At 47.7% G+C, this 14,188-nt stretch overlaps 1 protein-coding gene across 5 annotated transcripts in view; it reads right to left on the reverse strand.

Moving 5' to 3' along the window:
- Positions 1–14,188, reverse strand: part of MPP7 (MAGUK p55 scaffold protein 7) — a 270,834-nt gene that overhangs the window by 212,687 nt on the left and 43,959 nt on the right. For all 5 annotated transcript variants that reach the window (XR_011381720.1, XR_011381719.1, XM_070056057.1 and 2 more), the window contains exon 2: positions 2,395–2,532. Coding sequence is in view for 3 of the 5 variants with exons in the window: in XM_070056057.1 (XP_069912158.1) it covers positions 2,395–2,431 (37 nt within the window). In the remaining 2 variants the exon portion in view is untranslated. The remainder of the gene's footprint in view (positions 1–2,394; positions 2,533–14,188) is intronic.

Here is a 14,188-nt window from a genome sequence, read left to right on the forward strand (position 1 = left end):
AGCAACAAATTAGAAAACGCTAAACCAGTGCCATCCCGGAAAAAGGATGTAGGCGGGTAACTCAGAGAGGAGCGGCCATCAGACACGAGGGGCAGGCTCCGGGGCAGCGGCGGCAGCGCCCACACATTTCACACTCGAAGGGCTACGTGTTTTCCCACTGGACTGGCAAAAATGATACAGGCTGAAGGTCTTGAGTGCTGGCAGCCGTGTTGGGGGTGGGGGGCGGGAAGAATCTTGAACGCGCTGTCCGTAAATCATTCATTAGTTTAGCCACTCTGGAGAGCGATTTGACAGCCTCATTAACTGCACATGCATCTTCCCTTCGCAGGTATTTACAGAAGGGAGGAAACGAGGGATTCGTGAACAGGGCAGTGGTTCATTAGGCTGGGAGTCTATGCACAACACTGCGCAGGTACACAGATGTATACGGGGCTAACTACGCACAGAAACGCACTCACTGTTATGTATACCACGGAAATACCCCTCCAGGACACACGCTTATTCTAGAGAGTGAGAGTGGGATCCATAAGCTCTAATAAAACTCAGTGCTTAAAAGGCAAAGAAAACTAAAAGGACTCAAAACTGTTCCTGTATATCCATGTGTGTTTAATGCAAGGAAAACTCTGGAAGGGTACTTATCAAACAGAAAGAACGAATGAGGTCAGGCACAGGCGAATGTTCTTCTGCGGGAATCGTGTAATTAAATTTTCTTTTCCTTTAGCAAAAGGAGTCAAAGGGACAGAGGGAGAAGCGGGCAGAGTTTGACGCTGGAAGCATTTTGCCCACTGGGAGCTTTTCTGCAGCTCTAGGCTCACTCTGCCTCTGGCCCACTGGAGACCTCCCGGGGACAACATCACGGGCACTGCGCGGCCGTGGACCCACGGGGCTACGACACACAAGTGATGGTGTCCGCGGCGCTGTGCTCTGGGGCTCCTATAACTGCGGTGGCACCGTGTCGACTCAAGGTCAACAAACATGGCAAAGCAAGGCAAATAGGCAGCCTAGTAGGGGTAAGCCCTTTTAAAATCCTGAATGGCCTAGGCAATTTTTAAAAACTGACGCCTACACTGAACTCCTGTAAACTATAAAACCCCCATTTTTGTTACCCTTGAGTTCTTTGTAAGCAACAATGATTTGTGTTCAACCAAACCACAGCATATTTTTTAGGGCATAGCAAGGTATAAAATCTATCCAGACCCTACGAGAGTAAATTTATAGCTCAAATCGATGTTATCTATGATTTCCCAAATGGCTTTGCAAAATTAAACCATTCGTTTTTTATATACAGTAAATATATAAAAATACAATGTGGGACCACATAAACATGAAAAAGAAAAAGGATTTTTTTTTTTTCCAAAGGACCTGGCTTCCAAACTAGCATCCTGAGAAAGAAAAATGCTACGTAATTGAACACTCGACGGATCGTGCTGGATAAAAACAGGACAAAATCTGATAAAACAGTTAAGAATGCCTACAAATGATGCAAACCAAAGAGGCGAAGTAACACCCCGCGGGCCACACACAATCAAATCTGCGAAGCAGCCTCCGGAGGTGAGGGGTGCTGTGGCTGCGACCGTCCAGTTTGCGACAGCTGTCCCAGCTAGGGAGAGCAGGGTGGCCAGGGACAGCCCAACCCCGCAAGCTCAGGGCCACCCACGCATGGGCTGCTGCTTCCTGGAGGGGTCTCCCACCCATGTGCTGTTTTCCTAGTCCTGCCGGCAGGATCGCCAGGGCAGCCTCCGTCCCAGCCACCTCCTGACCCAGACGGACAGGAGGGGATTCTACACACATACACGTGCACACGCACACATGCCCGCGTGTGTCCGTGGGGATTTTTTTCCCCCTTCTTAAAATATTCAGTAGATGCATCTCCAAGCCTCACCACTCATAACAAGGTAGAAACTGTTTCTTAGTTTTAATTGGCTCCCATCGCAGCAATTTCTAGATAGTTTTTACACCTGCGGTAGGCATAATGTTTTTCTGCCTTAAAGAAAAAAGTAAGAGTCTGAGGCAAATGTGGCCACCAAAAAAAAAAAAAAAAAAAAAAAGTAAAAAGTCCCTATCTGCCTATCTGTTGTTAAGAGTGAGTGAAAGGCCATGTGGGGGTAGTGGGACCTGTCACATTTTGCATGTTTAAAACACTGAAGGGTTGCTCTTAAAATGCACGCTGTCACCCAGGTAACTCCTGTGTGCGGACAGCAGGCGCACCAGAGCCCTGCCCAAGGTTACCTTTCTGGAAGTAGGGCAGACCCAAGCTGAGCTCACGGCCCTCGTGTTAGCTAGAGAGCCAAGTAGGACCCGTCTGCACTTAACTTAAGGCGATGCTCGCTCCACTGTGAACAAGAACATTTAAGGAAAAGGGGACAGGGACACAGCCCCACTGGGCTCGCATACCTGTGTCAGTACCAGGTCCCGTGGCCAAGGCTGGCATGATGCCACAGCTCCACACACTGGCCCCGGCGAGCCACACGCAGTTCCAGTCCCCGGCCTGTGGCCACACCCACTGCAAGACTCAGATCTTGAAGGCTGACTCTAAAAAGAAAAGAAACACTTGCATTACAAAAGAAAGAAAGAAAAATAGTGTCATTCAGATAGGACATCCTTTAACAAAATCACAATTCTGATTTCCACATACCCCCAGAGCCATCACTGGCTTCTAGAGTTTAGCTGTGTTTTTTCCTACAGGCTACAGGCAAACAGTGAGTGGAGGAGCGTCTGAGTTTGACACGCAGATTTCTAATGGAAAACATAAGTGTGCTGTATGGGGTATGGAGGCTTCCTTAAAGGTTTTCACATTTAGTTTGGGGACCTCTGATTGGATCCAGGGAGAGCCCTGAGACGCTCTTTCCCGCTGTTACTGTAACAATTCTAAACTCCACTTCTTAATGCAGAACAGAGGCGGTACAGCCTGTCGCACACAACAGAGGCTGTTGGGCCACACAGAACCGTATTTGCTCGACAGCTCATCCTCACATGACGACGGCGGAGTGCTCTATCGGAAGCCGGCACATGACCTTGGAGGAGCACATGACCTTGCAGAAGCAGCGAGATGGTATCGCAGGTTCACACATGTGTCAGTCACCCACAGCAAACCGAATGACCCCAGCTACTACACAAAAGTCAGCTCGCGTCTTACGAGATCAGAGCACTGTTTTCAATAACCGCCCTAAGGAATGATTACATCCCAAAATAACCAGCAGCGGCAGCTCAGGGTACAGCTAAGAGCCAGGGCGCCAGCACTGGCCTAATCTGCAATCCTGTTAGAGCCGTGACCTTGCACGACAGAGTCAATCTTACAAGCGGTCGTCTGGTAACTCAGGACGCGAGGTATACAACAGACCGTGGCACCCAGCAAGCAAACAATAAACCCCGGCTGCTATGACTGGGATTTCCTTAAAAAAAAAAATTATTGAACATACCAAGACGGGCACCTACATGTACAGATAAATGAGCTTTCTGAATGCCAACCAGCTCATAACCAACATCCAAATGAAAAACAAAACATTCCCAGGGATCCCCAGGAGTCCTCGCTAGACGCCCAGGGTTTTTTAAATGCACGTAATGAGATTATGAAACGAAAACAGTGGAGAACGCGGCGAGATTAAAATTTACATTGGCCTGACACCTAGCAAGAGGCCATGTGGTTTACATTTGGTTCACCACCGCCTAATAATGGAAAATGCACTCCACTTACATTTTTATAAAAACTCACAAGAACCACACAATGTGTTCAAGTTCATTTTTTAATGCATTTGCCCCAATTCTCTACCTGGCATAGTCAGAAATTTGGAAGCGTATTTTATCATACATTAGTGACAGCGGAGAAAGAGAAACCTGGACATGGAGGAAAACTGGCTCACTCCAATTCTGGAAGTCTGCAAGCTGCTGATTCACATCACAGAATAAAGACAACGGGGCTGGTCAACCTCTTCTTGAAATAAAAAAAAAAAAAACCCGAATGCTGAGGTCCTCTGGAAGCCTTCTAAATGCACTTTCTAACTGTCCCAAGGCCGAGCAGAGGCCATCACCTTGGACCGCACTCGGTGCTGGGACATCTCTGCTTTCCAGAGTGACGTCACAGAGCGCTAACAAAAGGATGGTTATTTCAAATACCAGGGGAAAAATATAAACGGCCCAGCTAAAAACAGCAACAACAACCAAAAAAAAAAGGGGTGGGAGAAAAAGACAAAGTGAGGGTCCACTCATGCCCACTGCTGAAGCCGATTTCCCTAGTAGCTTGAAAAGGCCAAAGCCAGCTGCACTTCCATAAATGATTCCAACAATCAGGAGTCAGCCTCCAAGTGGCAAAGATGCTCCTTACACAACAATGGGCTTGCAGTGAATTCAAACTCAACAAAGTCCAAAATGGACCATGAATATTCAAAGAATGCATTCGATGTTAAATGTTGGTTTTGCCAACTAAAAAAAGGAAGATCCATTAAAATGTGTAAGATATAAGCACACTTATGCCGACCATGTAAAAAAAATTAGAAAAACCTATCAAAATTTGTATAATGTGGGGCCAGCACTGAGGTGTAGTGGGTTAAAGCCGCCGCCTGCAGAGCCAGCATCCCATATGGGCACCAGTTTGAGTCTTGGCTGCTCCCCTCCCAATCTCTGCTCTGGCCTAGGAAAGCATGGAAGATGGCCCAAGTATTTGGGCCCCTGAACCCATGTGTGGGAGACCGGGAAGAAGCTCCTGGCTCCTGGCTTCAGATAGGCACAGCTCTGCCCACTGCGGCCAATTAGGGAGTGAATCAGCAGTTAGAAGACCTCTTTTTCTGCCTCTCCTTCTCTCTGTGTATAATAAAATAAAATAAAGTATTCAGAAATCCAAGAATTAACTTCATAAAAAAATTTGTAAAATGTAAGCATATACATGTCTACACATAAACATGTGTATATACACATATACAAGGCAATAAACATGTATAGATCCAGGTAGGTATGTATCATACGTGTGTGTATATACAATGCAAGCTCTTTCTGCCATCCGAAAACTCCTTATTTGAGTGGCATAGATTGTTCCTATGACTATGGAAACACGCATACTATATAATCTATACATATGTACTATATAATCCATACTACGAAACCCAACACTTTCTTTGTGGCCTCAAGAACTTACAATGTTTGGCTTTTATAAGCCACATACGCCATATAATAAACCAATTTATGCTGTTACGGCAAGCGAAATTAAAATCTGATACAATTTGGTGCATTCACATTCCATTCAAACTAAAGACCTCGCTTTCCAAATCAAAACAGCCTCTCAAACTGACGTCGCCATATGTGAGGGCCTTAAGCATCTCGTGTTTCATTTCATAAAGAACTCACGGCTACGTTTTTTCCAAAGCCACAGAGAAATCATCTTCTAAACATAAATGCACTATCTTCTCAGAACGTACACGAGTAGATTTTTTTTTTATTCTTCTTTTATTGCAGAGACAGAGGGACACACACAGAGGGAGAACTCTTCACTCCTCAAATGCCCACAACAGCTGGAGCTGGGTCAGGCTGAAGCTGGGAGCCGGGAATTCAACTGGGGTCTCCCATGTGGGTGGCAGGGACCCAAGCACTTGAGCCGTCACCTGCTGCCTCCCGGGATGCACGTGAGCAGGGAGCTGGAATCACCGGGAACAGGGCTGGGACTCGAACCCAGGTGCTCTGATATGGATGCAATGCCTCCACCAGTATCTTACACACTCGGCAAAATGCCGGCCCCAAGAATAGATAGATTAAAACAAAACAAAACAAAACAAAGGGTGTGATAGATTCCTAACCAGCAAAACACTTAGTGTTTTATGAAACGAAGCAGTGTTGTGAGTTTTAACTTTCAAACGGAGTTAATTTTTTTTTTTTTTTTTTGTAGCAGTGATGTTATTTTCTTTGGCTAAATTTATTGAAAATGCTTTGGAATCTGTCAGAACCCAGCCATAATTATTACTGACTGTTGTATGGGATCGATTTACTACAACACCAAAATACCAGCTGTTGCAGTGTGTCCTGAGAGGGATTACCGAATATTCTTAAATGGAAGTTCAATCCGACTTTCCATAAAAGAGAGGTCGAACCTCAGTGCCAGGAATGCAACACCAGTACCCCGTGCACCTGACGCATTTACAATACCCGGTGGAACCACTGCAGCTCTCCGTTAAAAGGGCTTATTTTTGAAATTTCATTATTCCAGTTGTACCTTGCTTCTATATATCACACTGTATCAGGTTCTTCTGGCATCCACCATGTGGAAACACGGGTCTGGGAGCTCCCAAAGTTCCATTTCTACCCAACTGGGTGACCTGCCCTGCTCCTAGGGCACTGGTGACACCTAGTGGCCAACCGCAGAACTGCAAGTGTCTGCCACAGAGTGTGGAGTTTGCAGTACAGCAAAAAAGTCACTTCACCCACAAAAACAGCATGTACTTCGTGCCTAGGAGTAAGAGACCAAGTAACTCCCAAACACAGTTCCTCTCCATCTGGAAGAGTGTTCCAGAACATGAAAACTGCTAGTTAACTGGCATTGTGATAAACTGAGTCCCATCAAGAGCCTGTCCGTCATCAGGAGACAATAACTGTGCTCAGGAATCCAACTATGGGTTATCCCACCAAAGAAAAATGCTCTACAGGTACATTTTAGAAATCTCATGGAGCAGTAAGATAACACACGCAAGAACAGACTTCTCAATCAATCTCACAGAATGTCTTTAAAAGTGACCCACTGAGGACCAGCGCTGTAGGTTAATCCTCCCCCTGCGGTGATGGCATCCCATATGGGCACCGGTTCAAGTTCCGGCTGCTCCTCTTCCAATCCAGCTCTGTGCTAAGGCCCGGGAAAGCAGAAGATGGCCAACATGCTTGGGCCCCTACCCCCAGGGAAACCCAGAAAATTCAATGTCTACCATTTGGGTTTCTATCAACAAACCCTTCTCAGATAGGCTCCCTTATACTGAGAGGGAACAGAGTCACTTGGAGGCCTGTTTATTGGATAAAAAGCCACCTGGGGAATGGTCTAAAGACAGCTAGATGGGGGGCCGGCGCTGTGGCACAGCAGGTGAAGCCACACCTTGGGATGCATCCCATATTGGAATCCTGGCTGCTCCACTTGCAATCCAGCTCTCTGCTAACGCACCTGGGAAAGCAGCAGAAAATGACCCATGTATCAGGGCCTCTGCCACCCATATGGGAGGACCTGGACAGTTCCAGGCTCCTGGATTCAAATTGTCCCAGCGCCGGCCCTTGCAGTTATTTGTGGAGTGAATCAGCAGATGGAAGTCCTCTCTCTCTCTCTCTGTCCCTCTCTCTGTCTGTAACTCTGCCTCTCAAGTAAATAAATAAGTCTTTAAAAATTAAAAAAAAAGTTGCCGGCGCCACAGCTCACTAGGCTAATCCTCTGCCTTGCAGTGCCGGCACACCGGGTTCTAGTCCCAGTCGGGGCACCGGATTCTTTCCCAGTTGCCCCTCTTCCAGGCCAGCTCTCTGCTGTGGCCAGGGAGTGCAGTGGAGGATGGCCCAAGTCCTTGGGCCCTGCACCCCATGGGAGACCAGGAGAAATACCTGGCTCCTGCCTTCAGATCAGCACAGTGCGCCAGCCACAGTGCACCGGCCGCGGCGGCCATTGGAGGATGAACCAACAGCAAAGGAAGACCTTTCTCTCTGTCTCTCTCTCTCACTGTCCACTCTGCCTGTTAAAAAAACAAAAATTAAAAAAAGTGACTCACTGGTTATATTACTGCTAACATCTTAATCTTCATAAATTAACACTGTCAAAAAAGGCAACATGTGGCTAAGTGGTATACATGTAATTACACAGAGTGGAATTTAGGGACTTGTGTTTGGAGTAGTGGTTAAGATGCTACTTGGGATGCCCACAACGCAGGAGTGCCTGGTTTCAGCCTGGCCCAGCCCTGGCAGTTGCGGCCATTTGTGGGAAGTGAACCAGCAGGTGGAAGATCTCCCCTCTGGGGCAGGCACTGTGGAGTGGCACCCTAAGTGGCTGCCTGCAGTGCCAGCATCCAGGTTCAAGTCCTGGCTGCTCCACTTCCAATCCAGCTCCCTGCTAATGCACCTGGGAAAGCAGCAGAGGACGGCCAAAGTATTTGGGCCCCTGCAGCCATGCGAGAGACCAGGAAGAAGCTCCTGGCTCCTAGTTTTTAATCGGCCCAGCTCTGGGCATTGTGGCCATTTGGGGTTTGAGCCAGTGGATGGAAGATCTCTCTGACTCTGTCTCCCCTCCACACACACACCCCCATAACTCTGCCTTTCAAATAAAGAAATCTTAAAAAAAAGATAAAGGATGCTCAATGAGCAAATAGAAACAAAATCAGGAAAACAATGCATGAACAAGAATAACCGTGTCAACCAAGAGACAGGAACTACTGCAACCAAACAAAAGCTGGGAGCTTACTAGTACAGTAAATGAACTGAAAACGTCAGTAGATGGACTCAACAGCCGACACAACCCAGGAGAAAAAATCAGAGAACTTGCGGACTGGCATTGTGGCATCACCAAGTCACAGGCACAAAAGCCAACCACTATTGCAGTCACCAGTGGAAGGAACTTGGCCATATCTGTCGGTTTAGGGAATTTTTCTAACTGCATTTTTTAAAAAAACAAAATAGTGCCACTAGGAAATATTTCATTGACCTCTCCATCCCATCATAGAGAAACACTGCACCCCACCCACCTGAGGTTAGCTGAGGTCTTATAAGGCTCACCACGGCCAACAGAATAAGAGGGGTCGCTGGTCACTTGCAGGGAGATGCAAATGTCCTGGGTGACGGCCCCTCCTTCAGCTCAAGTCCCCGACAGGGAGCAGGGCACGCCAGCAGCAAGCGAAGGACATACAGTATGAGCAAGAAATCATTTGTCATCCGGGTCGTTGGCTACTCAAGCAAGGCCAAGTCCGTAATGACTGAAAGACTGCTCGTTTGTAAAAATCAACAGTGCGATTTTTATTTTTTTTAAATATTTTATTTATTTATTTGAGAGGTAGAGTTACAGACAATGAGAGGGAGAGACAGAGAGAAAGGTCTTCTGTCCGCTGGTTCACTCCCCAATGGCTGCAACGGTTGGAGCTGCACCGATCCAAAGCCAGGAGCCAGGAGCTTCTTTCCAGTCTCCCATGTGGATGCAGGAGCCCAAGGTCTTCTGCCATCTTCTACTGCTTTCCCAGGCCACAGCAGAGAGCTGGGTTAGAAGAGGAGCAGCCGGGACTAGAACCGGCGCCCATATGGGATGCTGGCGCCGCAGGCAGAGGATTAACCCACTGTGCCACAGCGCTGGCCCAAGCAGTGTGATTTTTAAAGAACATAAATAATTCACTCTAGGTGTTTTCATTGCTGTTTCTTGGGTGCTGGTTAGTGCTGCGTGGTTTAATGCAACTGTTCTTTCCTTGCTAGAAGCATCTGCGAGGAAGCTGGGTACCAGCGAACACCGACTGGACAACACAGATCACCCAAACCGTCTAGCTTCATCAGTTTCCTAGACTCTGCACCAGAGCTGTCGAAAAACAAGCTTTCAGGGCCTGCATGGTGGCACAGCAGGTTAAGCCATCCCTCGCGAAGCCAGCATCCCACAGTGAGCACCAGTTCAAGTCCCGGCTGCTCCACTTCCAATCCAGCTCCCTGCTAATGTGCCTGGCAAGGCGGCAGAAGGTGGCCCAAGTGCCTGAGCCCCTGCCACCCACGTGGAGACCAAGGTGGAGTCCCTGGCTCCTGGCTTCAGCCTGACCCCAGACCTAGCTATTGGGCAGATAAAAGTAAATGGGCTGATAAAAGACCTCTCCCCAACCTCAAATAAAAATACAACCTCAAATAAAAATCAATTCCAGTTTGTTAAGCTTCCCAAAAATCAATTCCAGTTTGTTAAATATTGATGTCATAATAATGAACTTATAATTAAGTATTTTCAAAGGCCAGCCTTAAAAAGTTACACTAAGTACAGCACACAATGGCTGTGTCTGCGCATATTTACACGTGTATTTTTGAAGCTATCAACAATGATGAAACACGTGTTCTCAAAGCACCACTCACGTGTAATACGCACAACTCCGTATCAAGTCGGGCTTTTCCCCGTGAGAACCAGTCTCTGCATATTGATCAAGACGTTTAAGCTTCCTGTTTTAACCCACTGCACATAACTGCTAACTGATCATGGTAAACCCAAGCCTCTGTGTTCCTCTCATTGCGTGTACCGGAACCATGCTCTGCACCCCAAAATCCTAACTTCATCTCCCTAGCAAACCCAGCGGTGGCTCGGCAGCCCCCCTGCGATGACACGCGTGGTGACATGCCCTCTGAGCCTGCCTGTCTCTCACGTTGGTGCCTACCCTCGAATTTGCTGCACGACGCCATCCCTGAGCAGGAATGCCATGTCACGTCTCTGTGGACTGGTCCCCTGTGGTTCCCTGCCTGCTTCTGAGAGTGGGTTTAACCCATGGATGCCATCAGAACCCCTGGCACCAGGCGGTGTGCCCAAAACTAGCCACACGGCCAGTACGAGGGTAATCAGAAACGCACATGGAGTTGTCGGTGTGGCACCGCAGGTTAAACTGCTGTCTGCAGTGCTGACATCCCATATGGGCGCTGGTTCATGTCCCAGCTGCTCCACTTCCCATCCAGCTGCCTGCTCATGGCCTGGGAAGGCAGCAGAGAATGACCCAAGTGCTTTGGCCCCAGGTACCTACCTGGGAGACCCAAAAGCTCCTGGCTCCTGGCTTCAGCCTGGCCCAGTCCTGGGTGATGAAGCCATTTGGGGAGTGAACCAGTAGGTGGAAGATTCTGTCTCTCCAATTTTCAAATAAATAAATCTTTAAAATAAGGAAAAAGAAACGCACATGCTCTTTTACAAATCTGTTATCATTTGCTATGCAGCAATTCCTTTCAAAATCAGCAGAGGGCGCCATCATTTTATTTATCAAAAGGAAAAGTAAGTTAACCTTAAGAGAAACATTCCCTCCCTAGCTTTGGAAAAAAAAGTCTGTGAAGGCTCAAAGAATATACACTGCTGATAAATACAGAATTTGGCAATAAAAGTAGACATTTAATATGGACTTAATTCGAGGAGATGACTTTTTTATTTTAAAAAAGAAACCATATGGTAATACGTTATAGTTTTGGAAATGTAATAATTTCTGATCCACTAATTTAATTTGTAGAAATCTACCCTAGGAAATAATCAAACAGGTGTGCAACAGTGCGTTGATCGACTTACATTGAAATGTAACGGAAGAAGCGTTTCTTGTAGTTACCACTGCACCCGCAACATCTGCAGGGAACTAAGGTGTTTTGGCATTGGCACGCCTGCACCACCCACCTGAGGCCCCTCCACATTCCCCAGCACCCTCTATTCAAACTTCAGAGACTTCTCTCGTCTTTGACTTTTAGCCTAGACTTGCTTAAGCCAGTTCCTGGTCTGGTTTTCAGCTTTGCCTCTGCGATTTCAGAAACTAACACTAACTCCACTGCAGACACGACAATGGGCCTGGAGCTTTGCGAGACTTTCCTTTGGGGACATGACTTGCACACTGCTGTTAGCTATCACATAATTATTGGGGACTGGCACTGTGGTGTGGTGGGTAAAGCTGTCGCCTGCAATACCAGCATCCCATACGGGCACCGGTTCGAGTCCTAGCTGCTCTACTTCTGATCCAGCACCCTGCTACTGGCCTGGGAAAACAGTGGAAGGTGGCCAAAGTGCTTGCGTTGTAGGCAGGCATATAGGATAAAATTGGTTACTAGGTTTGTGAGCTGGAAGACCATGCCTTCACCACACCCCCTGTGTGACTTCATGCCCCTACCTGGCCACACCTGTGTGCCCACCTGCCAATCAGTCTAATTAACCACTCCCCTTTGGAAGTGGATTAAAGGCCTGGAACATGGTGGGCCCAGCCCTTCCAGGCTTCCCGGCCTGCATGCTCCTCAACGTGGCTGGCTTCTATGCTCGGTATGAATCCAGATTTCTCTCTCTCTCAGATAGGGCCGACACTCTCCTAGGCATTGCTCTCACTGAATAAAAAGCTTAAAAACTTACCACAATGCCTGGTTTATTTGTGCCAGTATTCAGAATTCTGTTAACATGTGGCAAGAGCCTACATGGCTTATTAATGGAGAATGCCAGATGACAAGCATACCCATCCGGATGTCCTTATCCTAAGATCAATCCCACTTCTGAATTTCAGGCTCTGCAGATGGAGACGGAACTGTGCGGTTCTGTTCCTAGCTTCAGGAGTTCAAGCTGGGCCGTGGCGGCCGAGGTTTCCGACAGAGGCCATCTGAGCTGTCTTCGCTGTAATCAGCGCGAGGTTTCTTCCCTCGCGAAAGGGAGGAGAGGTGGAACCGAATGAGCAGTCAGGATGCCCCCAGCCGCCAGGGAGGAGTCCCCGCTCCACTGCCTCCTGGGAGGCAGCAGTGATGGCCCAAGGACTTGGGCTCCTGCCACCCACATGGGAGACCCGGATGGAGTTTTAGGCTCCTGGCTTCAGCTTGGTTGTTGTAGGTGTTTGGAGAGTGAACTGGGTGGGGGGAGGGTTGGTGGGGGGTACAACGAAGACATCCCCCCCCCCACACACACACACTTTCAAATAAATAAAAATCAAATAAATTTTAAGACTATTTGGGAAAAAAAAAGTTTTTAAGCCAGCAGGAAGACTAGGAATGTCCCAGCTTTCTAACAGGTGTGAAAACCAGGTCTCACTGAAGCCTGGGTTGTACCACGGGAAACTGGCATCTCTCGGTCTCCCATCCAGATTGGCCGCTCTGCAGGCAACCTGCGGGGAAGTCACTGTCCTCTTCAGCAGAAAAAAAAGGCAAGAAACAACCCAGCATCAGAGGGCAACCACATCAACGCTTAAGGAGGAGATCAACAGGCTTAGGGCTCTTTAAAAGTGGAACCTGTTTAAGTGACGTCAACCAGCAAAAGCTTCCCTCCCTCCCCCCCCCCAGGGCTGAAACCCCCAGGCTAGCAGCTGCTGCACTTCCTAGAAAGGAGATCTTCTCATCTGTCTGATCTGCATTTCTTTGAAGATCCGGATGGTTTCTGATTTTCCGTAAAAGATAAGCCCTCCAGGGGAAAGTGACAGCAATGACAGAAGGATTTGTGGCCACAAATGCCCCCCACCCCCCCCACCCCCCAGGTTGCCAGAGTGAGAAGAGGCAGCCAGGAGAGCTCAGGAGATAAGCACAAAAAACTACAAAGATGAGGGAGACCTACAAACCGGGAGGACTTTGATCTCTCAGCACCTGAGACCTGGGGCCAACCTCAAGAAAAGAGAAAGAGAAAAGACAGCACACCTCGATGTCTACACCCAGGAACCCTGCGAAGACCCTGGTGGAGAAACGCTCACAATTCTCCTCCCCACCCCCCACTCCTCCACCACACACACACACCCCCCACCCCCACTCCCCCCCCCACCCCCACCCCCACTCCCCCCACCCCCGGCTGCTGTGAAAATTCACAACAACAAAATCCACTTCCTTAACTTCTCACTGCATGTGACACAGCATGACCCCTGGAGACCTCACATGGGCTATTTCTGCTTTATCCACTCCTCTGTGAATTATCTTCAATTGCACTATAGATATATATCTATACATATAGATAGATACAGATATAAAATCTCCTTGGACTAAGACACTGTGACCGTGTCTCAAAAAGACTCTTTTTTCCTCTCCTGTAAACCGCGGGGGGAACATTTATTCTAAGGCTGCTAATTTCACAAACTAGCTAAAATCGCTGGCAGTGAAATCATAGCTGTGCAAGTCGGGAGCAGCTGGCTAAATGGCAGTGTTGGGTTGCTGGAGCACTAAGCGTTCTCTGTCCTAATCCCTCAAGAACAAATTGGGATGGGAAAGAGGGAAGAAAGGGCCCAAGAAGATAAAAGCTTGTTCAGGAAGGCCATTACGGTAACAAAGGTTCCGGCGAGGGATTGTCTTCTTGCTCTTAAGTAGTAATTTTGCAACAGTACGCCAAATGCAACTAATGAAACTGTACTGACTCATCCTGAGCTAACCGCTTGATCTTATCTTTTTTAGTACCAAGAATTCCAAAATCGGTTCCTTAAATAACAGGCAAAAAAGAGAGACTAATTACTAAAACCTACCCAGCAGATGTATCCAAAATGTAACTAATAAGGATGACACAGATAACTAGAAATCAGGTCTAGCTCAGAACCAAAGCTTGGGCAGAACA

The sequence above is a fragment of the Oryctolagus cuniculus genome, chromosome 13 (assembly GCF_964237555.1).
Source record: "Oryctolagus cuniculus chromosome 13, mOryCun1.1, whole genome shotgun sequence".
Classification (NCBI taxonomy): Eukaryota; Metazoa; Chordata; class Mammalia; order Lagomorpha; family Leporidae; genus Oryctolagus; species Oryctolagus cuniculus.